The sequence below is a fragment of the Diorhabda carinulata genome, chromosome X (assembly GCF_026250575.1).
Source record: "Diorhabda carinulata isolate Delta chromosome X, icDioCari1.1, whole genome shotgun sequence".
In the NCBI taxonomy this organism is placed as follows: Eukaryota; Metazoa; Arthropoda; class Insecta; order Coleoptera; family Chrysomelidae; genus Diorhabda; species Diorhabda carinulata.
The window spans coordinates 40,976,292-40,994,299 of record NC_079472.1 but is presented as its reverse complement, the minus strand read 5'-3'; the positions used below and the strand labels follow the sequence as shown (position 1 = coordinate 40,994,299).

The 18,008-nt window shown below is 30.5% G+C and overlaps 1 protein-coding gene across 1 annotated transcript in view; it reads left to right on the top strand.

Annotated features, from left to right (window-relative positions):
- LOC130901965 (protein couch potato) overlaps positions 1–18,008 on the top strand; it is an 885,499-nt gene that overhangs the window by 803,918 nt on the left and 63,573 nt on the right. Inside the window, exon 6 of the mRNA XM_057813694.1 lies at positions 9,135–9,276. Coding sequence (XP_057669677.1) covers positions 9,135–9,276 — 142 coding nt within the window. The remainder of the gene's footprint in view (positions 1–9,134; positions 9,277–18,008) is intronic.

Here is an 18,008-nt window from a genome sequence, read left to right as displayed (position 1 = left end):
CCGTGTTACGGAATAGAGTGGAAATAGTATAATCAAAATAAATAGTAAATAGTTAAAAACGAATATACTGTAACCAAATGGAGTGGTGACATTGTTATACCCAGGCGAGTGGAAATTTCGGGTTGGATGTCTGCTCTTTATGAGTGAGATCTGGACTTGTAAGCTTTTGGTTACGTTATTATCAATTCATATGAAAAATACCGTGGAAATTACGTTTCAATGATAATTATTTATCTCTTTGATTTTGGTCACATCGAAATTGGTCACATTGATTTTTTTCATATTAAGTAATCCATGGACATTTTTTTCTTCTGTATTGTCTATATAAATCGCAGAGAACTTGGAAATAATCTGATGATTACTCCAGCCCATCCTAAAAGGATTATACACAAAAACTAACAATATTACTGAAAATGAAATAATATAGTTGAATTTCACGACATCACTGTACGGGATGGAACTAATATGAAACATTCGGATAATACAATTGAAAATTATCTCCATACTCTTTAGCATTGTATATAAACTGATAAATATTAGTATTATATCAGTATAGAAGAGTTATTTGAATTTTATTCATTATTAATTTCACTCTTCGTTCAAATACCCTATTCGCCAGATTTGGCCCCTTCGAATTATTTTCCGCTCCCAGACTCGAAAAAATGTCTCCGTGGTCAAAGATTTACCAACTATGAAAAGGTAATGTCGGCACTTAATGAAGAAACTTGACAATTTTTATTATAAAAGAGTCTGGAACTTATTGAAAATCGCTGGGAAAAGTGTATGGAGCTAATTGAAGATTTCCAAAATCTTGTTGTTTTCCTTGTTGGGCCTGGTACTTCTGGGACCATCCTCGTATCAATCTAATCATATTAATCACGGAAGTTGTGGCTACACTATACTTTTTTATTTGAGTTTCTCTTGTATTTTTCACAGATTTGCATGTTAATTAGTTCTTTATTATATCCATGAATGTCTGTTTTTTACTAATTTCCATTCTAAACGTCTTCCCAGGGACTTCTTTTCACTTTTCTTGCGTTTATGTCCATACCATCCTAGTCTACATTTATATTTCAATATCTCTCATCCATTGTTATTACTGATTAATCTCCAGATATATCCTGTTATGTGCTGTTCTTACTGGATTTGTAGTCCTGAGCTGGTTAAAATAGATATATTGTACGTATATCGTTTGAATAGCAGTTTTTCTTTTCATATATGTTGATAAGAATGGTCTTTGTTGGACGGAAATTCAATTTTAAAAAATATATGGTGCATGCCTATGACTTATAATACTTTGCGGTTAAAATTATTAGTTTTAGTTTTTTTACAATTAAAGTTTCATAAACCATAATTTGACTTCTTTTAGTTTGAACGAGGAGCTCGTATATCCCCCACTTCCTTTGGACCGAAATCCACACTACGAAATGTTTTTTAATTTGGTTGTGTTTATTTTTGTAAATCAGTGTCTAATCGTATAACTTGGTACAATTTTTTTAATGTAAGATTTGTTGTTTTTAATGCAATATGTATTAGTTTATTTATTTCGAAATATCGTCTTTGACAGTATACTATGACTATTTCCAAAATGAACCCATTAGATGCAAATTAGAGCTATTAGGTCAAATAATACAAGAGGAACTGAAATTCAAGTACCTTGGAATTGACATATCCAGTTATGGAGACGTAGAAGATGGTGTGAGAGGACAAGTAACCAGAGTTAATAAGATCATGTGATGTTTTCAGAACGTAGTATGGTGAGATTAACACCTAAAACAAAAAAAAATAAGCGCGAATTCACACAAAGCAATCATCAGACCTTTGATGACTTTAAAATTAGAAAAAATGCCAAAAACATCAAAAACGGAACAACTCTTGGAGACCTCAGTAATAAAAATTGTCAAGCGGATCTCGGGAAAAACAACGAATCCGAGATAAAGCAAGAACATCAGACGATCATGTGACGCACTCGTAGATAAATTTAATGAATGGGTACTATCATCAGAAGATGAAGAAAATATCGTCTACCACAAATTTCGTGATTTTCCAGGAAAGAAATGGGGAATATTTAATTTTCAAATGAAGGGCACAAAATAGGCGTGTATGCTTAATTTCCAATTCAAATTACTAAATTGCTCATCAGACCATCTGAAAGTTTATTAATGGGTTGATGTAAACGAGTTGCTGACAATATCCAAGCGGAAAAAGTAACTCAGACTCATGGTATTTCAATAATTTTAAAATTGACGACGAAATTTCATCTTTTTCAAATACAGTCGGTACCAGATTTGAACGAAGATGATCTCAAATGTTGGATTGACTTCTGCTACAATTTCACGGAGCTAAGGATAATGCCAATCTGATCTACATGCTTTTCAGGAAAAAATACTTTTATCTAAATGGTAAAGTAAGCATCAGATATTAGATTTGTTGTAATATTTTGGGTGACGATATTGTCGGGATGTTATTTATTCGTCATAAACCAGCGACAGTTCTTCATATCTTTTATGAAATTAGTGAAAGTTACATTTTATCAATGATTACTTGAGGTCATGAAGACAACATCGAACTATTAAAGCACGAATTCCTCGTTCAAAAAGATGTTGCTCAAACACATGTAACGATCCGTCAGTTTGTGAATAATCATTATATTGGCAGGTGGATAAGAAATAGAAGTTTACTAAAATGGGGAAATCCGGGAAAGTTCCACTGGCTTGACTGGTATCGCAGTGAGAAGTTCATAGCTTCAGCATCGAGAACTAACTCCGTAACATGAATTAATCTTTTTCGAAAAAATAAATTAGAAGAATACATTACTCACAGTTTCAACTTTTCTGGGATCCCGCCATTCCATAAAAAGTTGATACTCGTGCTTATATCGTGTAGCTCTGACTTCTCCGTGTTGTGTGTTTATAGGAATATCTGGATTTTCTTTCGAATAAATTTGTCAAACCTGACTTGGATTGAACTGACAGAAATTAAAACAATGTCGTATATTGTTGATATTGAAATACATGATTGGTACTATTACGATGTATTTTGATTAGTTTGAAAATAAAATGTTCTAAATTTAATCCTCATTTTCTTGCGTTGCGTTCAGTGTTAAGTATAATAAAAGATATTGCTTATTACATGTCTGGATTTCTCCGTGCTTGGATGACTTCCCTGTAATTTGTCAAGCTCACACAGAAAAATCCTTATTCCCAGACTCCTAAGAAATATATTATTGATACTGACTAAATATCTTCCAGTTTCAATCACTTCAAGGTCTTATTGCTGTTTTTCTTCCACTTGTTGGTATAAAGTATTGATAAAACGCCTCAATAGAGTATTTGAACGCCTCTTAAATATTTCATTAAGACCTCTGAATATTGTACGTCTTAATTTTTCTGAATGTTTGAGTATCATTTGGAAGATTATTTCTGACAATAATTTCTAGAGAGAATCAATAGATTTGCCAAGGGAATGAATCCTCCTTTTCAGATTTCTAGAAATATTTTCGGAATTTGTACAGTATGAAACAGTTAAAAAACTATTTAATCTTCTATCTATCTCCTGGTACTGAACATAATTGATTATTAAGGGAAATAATTTATCAATCGGTTTAAAAGTGATCTTTGTGAGATAATTGGTTATATCACATTTTCTAGTCAATCATTTGTGATAATTTCATTTATTACATTGGGTGTATATATTCGAAGGACTGCTAAATTGATTAACTGAAATGTATGCGGATGACATAAAGAATTTTCCCCTCATGCAAATAACTTTAATTTTATCAATGATATTTTTGGTTCTCCTCGAGACGCCGAGCTCCAGCTCTCATATTTTTTTGGTGTTCTGCCTTGTAGTGTCCACCTGTTTGTTTCAGATTTTTTGACTATTTTGCCTATTCTGTTTTCTGGAATTTTTTTAACATCCTGTTTGTCACCTTGTTTACATTCTCTTATATATATATCCCTTATCCTCTAAAATATTCTGACTTATCATTCTATCTCTGAGTCTCAATCATCCAATGGGTTTCAGCATTCCGATATTTTTTATCTCAAATATCCACTGACCCTTGATGCTTGAATACGTGTTTTCTCTATCAAAGCCCTCTCACTTCATATTGCTACTGCAATGTAGTTGACAGCCAGTTTAAATCTAATCGGATCTTTAGGTATGTTCATCTATTGCGTCTTCTTAGTCTTATATTGTAGGCTCTGGATGTTATCTTTATCTGCATAAAACTTTTTGAATTATCCTGTAACCTTGGTTATTGACGCATTATGTGATTCTGTCTATGATATGATAATATTAAATAGTGTAGGGCTAAAGCCGTCTTCCTGTTTTGAACAAGTCATAATCTGTACTACTGACAGCTCCACTCTGATTTTGGTCCTTGTTATATTTCCGGAGTTTATTTCTCTACTAATATTTTAATATCAATCTTACTTCATCAAAGGCTTAAATAAGGTCAAAAAAACATATAAATAATGTGATTCAAAATATAAATATGCGCTTGTTGAACTCTATTGATTTTTCTATTCATTGATGTATTTTCGTCCACACTCGACCTGTTATGTCTGAACCCCTGTTTTTCTGTCGATGCTGGAACCTTGTTTCTAAGTCTATGATTTTAGTAAAAATGTTCAACATTGATTGAAGTTGTGTTTATAATTTATAAAATAGCAATCGCTCATTCCTTTTTTATGTAGCTTCCATTCATACGATGTTACATCGGAATTATAATCAACTCATTATTTATATTATTAATAATAGATGCTTTTTGATTCTAAATTTTTTTATTGATTCAATTTCCTCTAGTATAATTTCTGGTGATTTTTTCAATGTATTTAATCCATCCTTAATATCATTTACTTTTACTCCCTCTGTAACTTTTTTCTGTTACATAGCATGTCCCACATATTCTTCTGACCATCGTATCTTCGATTTCTGATGTTTCAAGTATTTTTTTAGTTTTCATATATAGTTGTTTATTTGATTTCTGATACTTTTTGCACCTTCACTTTTCTGTCTTCAATAGTTGATGTATCTTATAAATTTTTCATTATTCTCTTTAGCTAATTCCTTAAGTTTATTAGTGTACTGAGTTTGGTTTTTCTGTTTCCGATGCTGTCTACTGTTCTTATCCATGTGGCTTCTTTTGCACTTTGTGTTATAGTATATCTGATTTATTTTTTAAGCTATTTTTACATTAACGTTTTCTTCAACCTCGTTTCGGCGTCAATTTTTATTTGAAATAGTCTTTCTGTGTTATTTTATCGTAACTACTATGTGTTGAATTTCGTCACATGGTTTCTTGGTGACACCAAATAATTGAATTGATTACCGTGAACTGATATAATAATTTTTTTATGTAATGAATATTAACCGAAGATCTACTTCAGGCGGTAGTATTGCAACGACTTTATACGGTTCATGGTGCTTTAAGAATAAGAAGATTTTTACCAGTTGTCATTGAAATGTGAACTCAAATTGTAGACAGTTAGCTGGTGAGTTATATAAGAACTATTATACTGATACTTTTTCCTGAATACCAGATTACCATCTTAAAATGTGCCTGGAAAAACTTCAAGAATAATTAATTATGGCTACTATTTTCTTTCCGATAAATTATGGTTATGTCAGGAAGTCGTGTACGAATGTTACAATGACAAGACGAGTTGGAAACTCAAATGTATCTTGCTGAACAACTAACATCCGTTTCGAGACTACGAACATATAAGATAGAGGTATAAAAGACTAGAAATCTAATTGTAGACATCATTATATTTCAACATCTTGATATTAAATATTCTATAATAATACTTTAGTTTTTTTTTGGCAGATTTTGTTCGTTATTGAAGCATTCTGTTAGTTAATTCTTATGAAACGAGTATTTAAACCCATTCATACATTTTAACTGTTAAGTTTATTGTGCTAGCATCAATAACGGAAATTATTCATCATTTTTTTTCTCTTCAGTCACGATTTTCGTACATTTATCATATTGACAACTATCTATTGAAGATAATTATTGAAATGCTGGATACAAAACAATATTTTGATTATTACTAATTAATCATTTAACTCACTTATTTAAGGACTCATAGAAATAATATCCAACAAGTATGGCAATTACAATTGGACCCCAAAAAATATTGTGAGTCTGTTAAAAATGTTACTTTTATTGAGATTGCAACTTCAATATCACAGATCATCAATTCTACGTTTTTTCTTACAGAACGACATTCTTTTTCACAAAATTATGAACTCATTTTATAAAAAAATGTATAAAAAGACACCTCTTACAATGCTTAAATCTATTTATATGATTAATATGAGAGAATGATTCATGGCAATTTGTTTGGTATATATAATTATATGCTTGGATGTTATCCAGTATTTATTACTAAACATTATCTGAACTATTGTTTTAAATTTTTCTGAATTACAAATTTCTATCTATAACTTAAAATTACTAAAACATGCTTATATTGCTTTGTTATAGTGTGACAAAGATTGTTTTGGAATATTCTTATGAATTTTGTATATATCTGACTCTGATAGACTCACAGTACGATTTGAACTGTTCGCAGATTACTAATTTCAAGTTTTGGAGTTTATCAGCCTTCATCAAATTATACTATCCCATTTCATTCGGTGTATTTAAAAAAAACCTTTAAATTATGGGGTTATCTATAGACTAAACTTTATATTCAGCTCAGTATGTAGTGTTTCCCTTCCTTCTTATTTCCTACTTCAACCACAAACCAAAACCACCTACTAAAACAAATCATGCATTTTTGAAACTTTATCGATAATGTATCTGGACCAGATCATACTAGAGATTGCTTTTAATTTTCATAAATTATTTTGAAATTTGAAAAAGAGTTTCAATTATTCACATGATGAATATATTTTATAGTAGTATCGATCACTATGTGCTTAATTTGTTATTAAATACTTACATCATATTCTAAGCATAAGTTTCTGTAATATCCATTAATATACCATGAAAACAATATACACAATATAATTGAGTTTTGATAGAAAAAATATAATTGATTTATATAAAGTTTTTAAATTTGTTAGTTATAATAGATTCAATAGTAAAATACCACGAATTTAAATTAAATGATTCTGACATGTAATTTTTCTTCTGTTTAAAAATTTTATCTTCCACGAGTTTATTACAGAAATTAACACAGCAAAAATAATGGAAAAAATTGGTTACCAAAACATTTTACAATACATTGAAAGACTCGAATTTAGATGTGAAGAAAAAGCTAATCTATTAATGACAATAAAGTCGATGTTTGAATATATTTCAACATATCATTCAACATACCAGTTTCAATATTTTAAATTCATTTTTGGACTGAACTTGAAGATGATAAGGTTTAGAAAAGAAAAAAAGATTTATTAAATGGATCATTAGAAGCTCAATCAATTTATGATTCAAGTTCATTCTGAAAAATTGCTAGATTTTTTATACAAAAAGTAAGAGTAAAAGGCGTTAAAACACTGTATAAAAATCAGAACATCATTTTGAAAGTTAATTTAAAATAATTCAGCATTTGTTTCGGGGCTATTGAAAGAGAAATTTAATTTTCATTTTGTGACAAACTTAAATAATCTATACTTTTCCAGTCTCAGTTAATCTACCCCCATTAATTTATTAATACTTGAGTATCTTATGTTTACATTAACATTAACCTTTTTAGTAGATTAAATGGGGATTACATAGACTTCAATTCGTATCGATTTGTCAATTTTGTTCTCTGCGGTTACTCTCCACTGGTATATCAACCAGTTCGCAATTTGAGTCAATGTACCAAATTCTTTTATTATCATAAAATATTCCTCTTTTTTTCTCCATTATAATAGCCTAGTTTTCCACTACTATTATAATAGTCTAGTGCATTAATTTTGTGATTTGTCACATTTGTAATTAGAGTCTTCTTCTTCATTTTTCTATTATTTCTTCCTAAGATTCGTTGTTTTCTGCCAAATATATACTGAGCAAATTTTAATTTCTGCTTTTTTGTTTTCCTGTACATTCTACTCCTTTAATGTACATTATTTAGGATTTCGCTTATATTAACTATCGCCGTAATGTTCACATTATGAATGTCCATATTTTTTTTATTCAGTGTTTGTATACAATCAAGTAGGCCGATAACTCTTAGTACAACTATTTTGTAATTTCTTTCTCTTAGCGCTCAACCATGTACCCTATAATCATTCTGTCCCGCGTCCAAAGTATGCTACTTAGCTTTCATCTTCATATGAAATTCTCTATAGTGAAGCCTGTTTATTCATTCAATTGTCATTTGCTATTGATCCTCAAATAAGTAGATATTGTCTTTGAATTTGGAACTGATATATTTCATATTATCAGATATTCCTTTGTTGGATCGTACATTTACTATCCAAAGCTCCTGTCCGATGCACCTAGCTTACGATTTGAAGCATTATTACTCAGTTCTCTATTTATCAGTCTCAATATATCCCAAAGAATTCTAGAGAATTCTTATAGTCATATTTTAATTGTATTTCACAATCTCTACGCTTCAGGCGGATCGCGATCGCATTGCGTAATTATTGAAATCTTTCAAACTTTCTTTCTCTTCTGGTAACATACACTCCTTTATAGAAAAATTTATGATAGAACACTGTTACTACCAATTGAAACAATAATAATATCACCACAATTGTTAGTGTTTTCCTATTTTCACTTCTGCCCTCGTAAAAGTTTTCTCTCATTTTTATTCACTGTTCACCATTAATATTTCACTATATATATAGATAGTGAGTTTTTCCAAGAACACTTTCATAAAGTTGAAAATTGATGACCAAAAAGCATTTCAAAACCTTTTCAAGTAATATTTAAAAACGTAGCTGAAGATTTCAAAGCTCACTTAAGTCCAGCAAAGTTAAAATGAAATAATATCTCTAATTGCATATAATTTTAGTTCGGACACATATATGAATTAGTTGTATTTAACAATTTTTATGAAAAAAAAGAAATTTCAAAATGATGATATTTTCAAACACAAATTTCATTAAAATATTTTTTGTATGATCTGGTCCAGTAGCATATATCGAATCACACAAATCACAATTTTTTGTGGGCAATTTTGCAGCAGGGCGTAAGGTTTGACCCCGACATGCCACAGACCATCCGACTCGAGTTTGCTAAAAGTAATACGAAGGTTAGCAAACCCAAACAGCAAGCTGCTAACGCCGCCAACACGCACCCAACTTTGATGCACCCCCTCACCGGACGTAAGTACACGGCACTTGATTCTGAAGGTACCAACAGATCGATTATTATTATTATTAGTATCAATATGTTCAATTTAATTATAAATTAATAGTATTGCAGCGACACTCAATGTTTATTACGTATTTAAATACTATACACATTTTAGCATAAGAGTAGATATTGCACAATAAATAGTGAACGTTGACCAAGTAATGTTTTGAAAAGTGTTTCTCCATTTGCATTGGTTGTGTGTAGAAATTGTTCATTCTCCTTGTGACAAATTAGCGTGTCATCTACTTTAACTGGAAATCTAAAACGTGGTTTGAATTCAATATATTATTTTTATAATTTCATTGTGTCGTTGAAAACTAACGATATCAAAGTTACCATCGGAACTAGTTTTATGCCGTTATTAAATTTACATTTGCATTTGATATAATAGATTTCACTTCCGCTATATCGATTATATAAGAGCGTTAAATAGTTCGATATATTTCCCGAAGCGGAAAATTTGGGTTTGAGTTTGAAAACTGTCCAACAGGTAGACTGGTTAATCAGTGTAAACTAGATACAAAGTAATCCAGGATTATGTACAATAATTTCTAGAGATGACAGTACCTCAAACGAAAGAACTTATGTATCGGGCTGGCAACTAAGAACGGTCGTTGGTTTTATCTTGAGATATTTTACATCTTCAGAAAAAAAAATATAACAAAAGATGCCCCGACAAATACATGGAAATTACTCTCAAAATTTCAGGTCCATCACTAGTGGTCGTATTTTTGAAATAAAAATTAAAAAAGCAATTTTTTTTTAAATTTACCCAATTAAGTTTTAGTCTATCTCTACAAATATGAGTCGGAAGGAGTGACAACCTTATTATGGAAAAATACCTGTAATACCGGTTAGGCTGAGCCTATTTTTATGGACTTCATTTTGTACGAAAGAGCTTTTGTTCAGCAATACATTATAAATTCTAAGCAATTTATTCAGCAACTTGAATGCTAGAGACATATTCGAATAAAAGCTTATAAATTTAAGTAGGTCTTTCAATAGTAAACTTAAGTAAGATTTAAATAGCAACAACTGCATGTCGATATCTTTTTTGTCTCGATATATCTTAAGAAATGTGTTGATGGCAAGTATTTTTCTTCAAACATCTATTGGTCTGTTCGCCCAATCAGAAATTAATTGATTAATTAAAAAATTATTCCGGATAGAAAGTTCCTACATTGGCCAACTTTAGGCCTGACGTTATCTAAAAGTAAAGCTCAGATTATATTACAATTAACAACTTAGATAACTAATTAAGTAATTAGTGGCACCTTATTTTCTATACATGAAATGAGTCACTGACGGATGGATAGGACAGCTCTTTCAGTTTCTTCTATTACAATAATTCGTATTGCTTGTCGTATTATTCCAGTACCATCATATCTTGACGTGGGTCTTTTGGAAGGAGATCTTTTATTTCGTCCCACAAAAAGAAATCCAACAAGTTAATTCTGGGTAACCGGGGGGCCCAATAAATAAACGTCCACGTCCTATCTACCTATCAAGGTATGTTTGATCTAAAAAATGTCGAACATATCTGATAGAATGTTGTAAGAAGGGTATGTCTTCTAAAATAAATGACAATTCGTTTCTTAAGAAGATGTTCTTAAGAAAGAATTCTCTCCGTTCACACACATCTTAAGATATATCTGGACAGAAAAACGATAACGACATGAGGTTTTTTACTATTTTAATGTTGATTTAGTTTTCTTCCGATTGAGCTACTCAAACTTTTATGTTGCTATTTAAATTTGTCACAGTACCTAAAATGTATGAAACAACGCACTCTAGTATAAACGTTGCTAATTAAATTGCTTGGAGTTTATATATTTTGTATTGGTAGACAAAATCTCCTTCAAACTAGATCAAGTTTGTAAATATTGGCTAAGGACAACCGGACTTACTTTTTTCCATAACAAAGTTCCCACTTTCCCCCATCTCTTATTTAAAGAGATACACTAAAACTTTTAAAACAAAAAATGCGTTGGCTCCCTGGTGCATTATTTGTTTTGTATATATTTGCGCGAATACTTTCCTCGGACATTTATATCGTTTATAAATCGATAGATTCATATGGTTTTTTCTTTTAAAATCAAAGGTATATTATAGGTTATAGGTTATTAATAGAAAAAGTTATCGAGAAAAATGATAGGACACGAAGTGCCTACCTAGAAAATACTCTGTTAACTTGAGTATGACTTAATAGCTGAGAGACAAAGCAAACATTCGTGTTTCATTTTCCATATTTAGATTTCTCCTATTATCTCTTGTCTAACAATATGTATTATTGCCTATACAAAATAAATAATTTTTCATTGGCTAATATTTCATTTACAGATTTTTTCATTCGTAGCTATTTCGATGTTGGTAAGATTTGTCATATCTTTTGAAGTACACTGTATAATTTGGTGAAAATGCTTATTGCATAAATAAGAATCATAGGAGACATATAGAAGAAATATATGGGGTATCAGCTATTGTTCACACTATAAGTACAGTCTCAAGATAAGCATAATTTCCATATTAATGGAGATATCTGCCTATTTTCGTAATCGTATTGTAGGAAAGCTAATATAATCCGAACAGTATTAGTATATGAGGGAAGACCTCAGTGGCTGTCATTCACAGATGACAAGAATGTCGAGACGTAAGCAAGAATTGAAACAGCAGTTACACGATTAGCATTGAATTTAGAAAAAATGGGACTTCCAAGTAACGAAACGAAGTTTTCAATATAGTTTTAAATTGAAAGTGATAGAGGGGGGGGAATTTTAAACAAAAATAAAAAATATCAGAATTCCAAAAAGCCTAGAACTTGGCGCAGTTTTCTCTAGAACACCAAATATATATATAAAAAAGAAATACGTAACAGCCTACTAATTAGAATTTCGTTTAGAAGTTGTAAAGAGAAAATAAACAATCGGTAATAAGATCTGTAGTGATAATGGTTTTGGAAAATAAAAAATACTACCCAAAAGAGAAAAAAAAATAGGTTAAAAATAGTTAAGTTGAAGCAATAAAGAAATAAAGGGATTATTCGTTCAACCGATACATTAGAATCACAAAAATATATTAATACACAGTTTACATTACCACTAAACCAACACTTAAAATTATACTGTCTAACGGGCGTTTTGGTAATCAAGTCTTCGTCTTCAGAGACTGAAGGTAAACATATTGTTTGATAAGTATTTAGATGTTCGATATGGATATCATCAACGGCTCAAGTTACTTTAAAAAGACAACAGAAAGTAGGAGGAAGAAGATAAAGGAGAAAGGTGATAGATTGTCATAGAATATAAAATATAAAGTAGCTAAAAATGGTAAATTGGAAAAGAAAAGCCAAATATGGCTAGATATATGAAAAGGAGATATATCAATCCGACGGTTGAAGTGCTAATTTTAGACACATAATACAGTTTTTATATTTACTACCCTGAATCTGTGTAGAATGAGATAAGAAATTTATTTACTTTTTCATGATCTTTTTCAAAGTGTGCACTCAAAAACTAAGTTTTAGGAAAAAGTGTACTCAATCGGTTCATTTTTGAGCTCAAGAAATCACTGTACATAATTCTAGACCACTGAGACCAGAAAATGAAAAAGATACATACATCAAATATTTTATCAATGGTTTCAGTATCAAATTTGAAAACTTTTGAGTTTATGGAAGTATCCATGCTAAATATTACTCTTTGCGTGCCATGTTTAATCCAATATTTGAGTACACAAGAGAGATCAAAATAAATATTCAATTTATATTCCACCTTTAAGAAATAACGTTAATTCTGTTCTGTACTATTTTTAAGTACAAGGTTGAGATCTTAGTTATTGGAAACCCGAATTTAAAATAATTTGAAACCGTAAATGGGTTGGAAAGATGGAATATTGTTGCACTTAATTGGAAATAATGGAAGTAAGATAATATAAATCCAATCTGAAAATGGATTTCTCTTGTGAAAGGAGATTCCTACCTTAAAGAACTAAAATATACCTACGAATAATACTGAAAATCTCACATCAGTCCCTAAAAAATGGTTGAATGGTTGAATGTGAGATATACTCCAGGATAAAATATCGGAAAAATTTATCTTTACGAAGAAATTATCTCAGAACTAAGCGGTAGAAGCGAATCAAATCATGATACTCTCAATACAAAACAGGAGCCCATAAATATATAATTAAGAAAAAATTTGATGTTGGAACCTTAACCTATCGACGCCTAGCGATATCATTCGGATACGAGTGTAGATCTAAGATCTTTTGGTTGCAGACATATTATGAAGCATATTATCGAGATGGCGCTCATTTTCTATGTAAAACAGATAAAAAAACAATCAAAACAAAACCATATAGTATAGACTGTGCATCAAGCAAGTAGAGCGTTATTTACCTGATAGTTTTTGTTAGTTCCAAGTTCCATGTGACATGGAGCTAGTATATACCTTCTTATTTTGAAAATATTGTGACCGTGAGTTTTTAGCTAATAAACAAAGATGTAAAAGCGAGAACATTGATAAGATATCGTCAATCTAACCGACGATAATTGTGGGGACGAAGATAGAGGTAGTTTTGTGGAAAACGTTTCAAGAGCACAGCTTCGAGCACCAGCTGAAATTAAGCTTTCGTAAAAAAACAGAGTGGAAAGAATTATTCTTGGCCCATTATCACAAAATTAATAAACAAAACCTTCACAATCGAGAACTTTTCCTTCGGGTGCTTTCAAAATTTTCTATAGATAATGATGTTTTATGTATGCTAATTGAAAGGCATCGAAATTTGGGAATTCTGCCACATAATAGACAAAATGAAACGAATTTTTACGACTTACTTCCAACCTGAAGAGCACTTTCGTTATGACGAAAACATGATTGAATACTTTGGAAAACATAACTGTAAGCAATTTATTCGAGATAAACTAGCGCATTTTAGTTTTAAAATGAGGTGCATGAACGAAGCTTCTGTATAATAATAAGCAGCGTTGGTGTGCTGGGGAAGGTTGTTTGTCGTGAGATAGATCAATGTGTCAAAAGTATCAAGCCTCTATATACATACAAAATAAGTTTATTCACTTTAACCGAATTCATTTTAAGTTTCTGGCCAAAATCGATATACAAGAGTTATGAATTAATCATATGTATTTTTTTTTAAATCTCAACAAGTATGTAGTCAAAGTCCTTAGCGTTACCACATTGTAACATCCTGTATTTCGAAAAGTTAAAAATATTTTTTGCAGTGATAATTTTAAACAGTACAAAAAAACAACTCTTTCCTAAAAAAAGACCAGGCGAGAAAGAGTTAATCAAAAAAGGAGGACTGAGACTTCAAGTAGGTGCACCGAATTTATTCAAAGAAATAAAATATTTACGAGCAATGGAGTGGACTGGAGCAATGGATACAAATGCAATCTTAACTAGAATCTCAATCCGACTAAAAACATAGAAAAATCGTAAATATTTTTGTCTTATTCTCAAAATCAAAGGCTGTGATGAAGACATTTCTTGTATTTTATTTTTTACTCTTTATTTTGAAACTGATTCCCTTATTAGATAAGAGTATTATTTTTAATTGGGTACGTGAAATATATGGAGCCGCTTTTGAACCAAAATACCGCTCTGCAATTATACAAAGAATGATAGTTCCTAACCTTACGTTATCGAAATTCTAAATTGACTTAAATTTTTAAAAATCAAAATACTAATTGTACGTTTCATTCGCTAAAAATTATACTCCATCTCTTCACTCATAATCAAAATATACCGATATTTCGTCAAAAATCGTATCATTAAATGGCATCTGTTTTACCTCTGACTAAACAAAGAACCAAAAAATATGCGTTAACAGAGAGCAGGTATGTATGCTCCTGAGCATTCCATATTCATGATGATTAAATTTTTATTCTTATGTTATGCTAAATGGAATAGTATTTGGACACGTACATCCGTTTTTTAGGTTCATGCATTGTGAACAAACGAAAATTATTTTCTATTCTCGATATTGATACATTACTTGTTAAATATCAATTAATACAAATATCAATCAATAAAAACTATTTTTAAAAAATGTATACTTCAATGTTTTTGATGATCGATCTTTTGGTCACTTCATTTTCTTTTGTAAATCACTGCCCTTAGAACAAAGGGACAGTTTGCTATACCCTTCCGCACATCCTTTCCGCCCACAGTTTTCCACAACCTCCAAGCATCACTTGTAGCCTACTAAATAATACAAGGAATGTGACTAATAATTTATAAAAAATCAAGAATTCCGTATGAATAATATGAAATTGAGAATTAACCATATAAAAACATACTTCAATCAGTAATCTCCAAACAAAATAAGTTTAATGATTAATTAAAATTAAAACTGTATTAGTTTTTGAAATTAAACATAAAGGTTATTCTACTACCAATTTGCTGTATAAAAAACAAAATATTATGCAAAATGTGGAAGTTAAAATATAATGAAATACCCTCATACATAGTTATTACGTATGTATGGCCTTCGAATCCTTGGGTGTAAGCTTGCGCGATTCTGTCCCAATGCCTTGAAAGGTTCATCTAAACCTCGATGCCCATAGTTCGGGATCATCTGTTATATATTCTTGGAAACGAAATAAATATAATTCAAAATTTATTAGTTAGAACTCCTTTTCTTGTTATTTTTTGGTCAGTGATTCTTCTGCTAAGACACATTCACTAGAGTTTTTTGGACTATATTATGTTTACTAGATATAGATACCCGAAAAAGCTTTTATACTATAGTGTCTTTGTTTCAAGGCTTCTCCTGTAATCGCTTTTCGTTTTGGTTTGTTATTTTCCATACTCCGTAATCATAAATAGCAAATAGTAATAAAACTATTGCTTTTAGTTCGATTTTCCAGCTTATATACTTTTGTTTATTCTAAGATACCTGTGATCAATTCTAGTATACATTCTATGCAAATGTGAATGGTATATTTATTCATGACCAAATACAATTTTCGCAATTCTGATTACGTGTTTCATTTTAAAAAGTTGTGATGTGAAAATTCCTATATGAGTACATCCTCATCTATGTTTCTGATGCTTGTACCATATTGTCCAAGGCATCCAGATACTGAGAGCCGATTCTCCGTATATGGCATTAGCATAACTTTACGAAAGGAAATTCAAGAAATACTTCAATTGGAAATGATGTGAGGTAATACAGCTACGTTTCTTTCAATCAACCAAATAACAACGTCGGTTGATATAATCTCTATTGATAAATTGTAAAGCAAACAATAAGTAGTTATTGATAGCTTGTTTTTTGATGACTCATGGATCTGATTGAATCGGCGCCCATGTAGCCAAAAAAGACTGCATCCAGGAGATCACAATGCACAAACATTTACTGCTACTATTTTTGTTCTGTGATTTATGTCCTGAGAATTTAATTTTTGTATCTACACAATGAATTGTGGAATATGATTTTTACTAAGAATCAAATTGCAATCCAGAGGGATTAAACAAATATGTTGCAAAAAATTGAGAAGATGACGTAATATTTGCAGATTCTACCAAGAACAGGCAGGCATGAGACATATCACAACTAGTTGTGAAATATAAGAACCAAGTTGAACAGATTGATATCTGTCAGGTCAATATAATTATATTATTTATGAATGGAGCTTAACAGCTCTCAATTAGTCAATAAATATTTTGGGCGTTGAAAACATCAGTGAAAGAATCGAGAGATGATGTATTCAGTAACAAAAGAACAATAGGAAACATTGGAGACATACATAATTGTGAGAGAACACTAATTCTATGGAAATATCGAGATAATGCAATAATAAATAATCTTGAAGTTTTGCTATGGATGAATACCGAGAGAAAGATCGTTATTGACAAATTTGAGAAGTTGCTGATTGCTCTATTGAGGAAACTCTTATTAGAACAACAATGGATTCTTGTTAAAACCAAATCAATGGCACACTTTAGGTTACTTTTTTTTCTCATATATTACTATCTTGAGCTAAGAGATTTTGTGTCTTACTTCCCTAATACGTTTTCATCAAATTATTTTATACAATACCAGCTTGTAGAATCCAAGTCGATATTTTTCGATGTTTTAACGTATACATACGTATTGGGAATTAATGATTAATTAAACTAAGTCATCCACTTCTAGAAAATGTTGCTTTATCCTCTTCATATCATTTTTAAAATAACAAGATGCAATTTTGATATCTTTCTAGAAGATGAACTAATATAGTTTTGTTTTATTTTACTGAAATCCTAGAGTTTCTGTTTCCAATAAGATATTTATAAAAGCTTGGATGTATTTTTATTCTCAACGATCATCGAAAAATATAACAGCAATTTGATAGGACTCCAAAAGTGAACTTCAATAAAAATCTAGTATAAATAAATCGATTACGATTTTATAAATACATTTTCATACTTTAAGATAAATATTAGTCAGTTCTAGATTCAAAAGTATCCAATATTTATTTTCTTTTTACTGTTTCTGACATCTGTCTCTCAAAATACAGAGAACGAGAATGTTAAACAAACAATATACGTCTTTCATTCATACTTTATTGCAAAAAAATTCACTTAATGAACTCTTAAAACAAAGGTTTGCAACTTCTATACTGACACAGTTATGAAACTATTGAAAAATATCCAATACGTTCATTAAAATAGACTACATTATGAACATAAATTCAAGA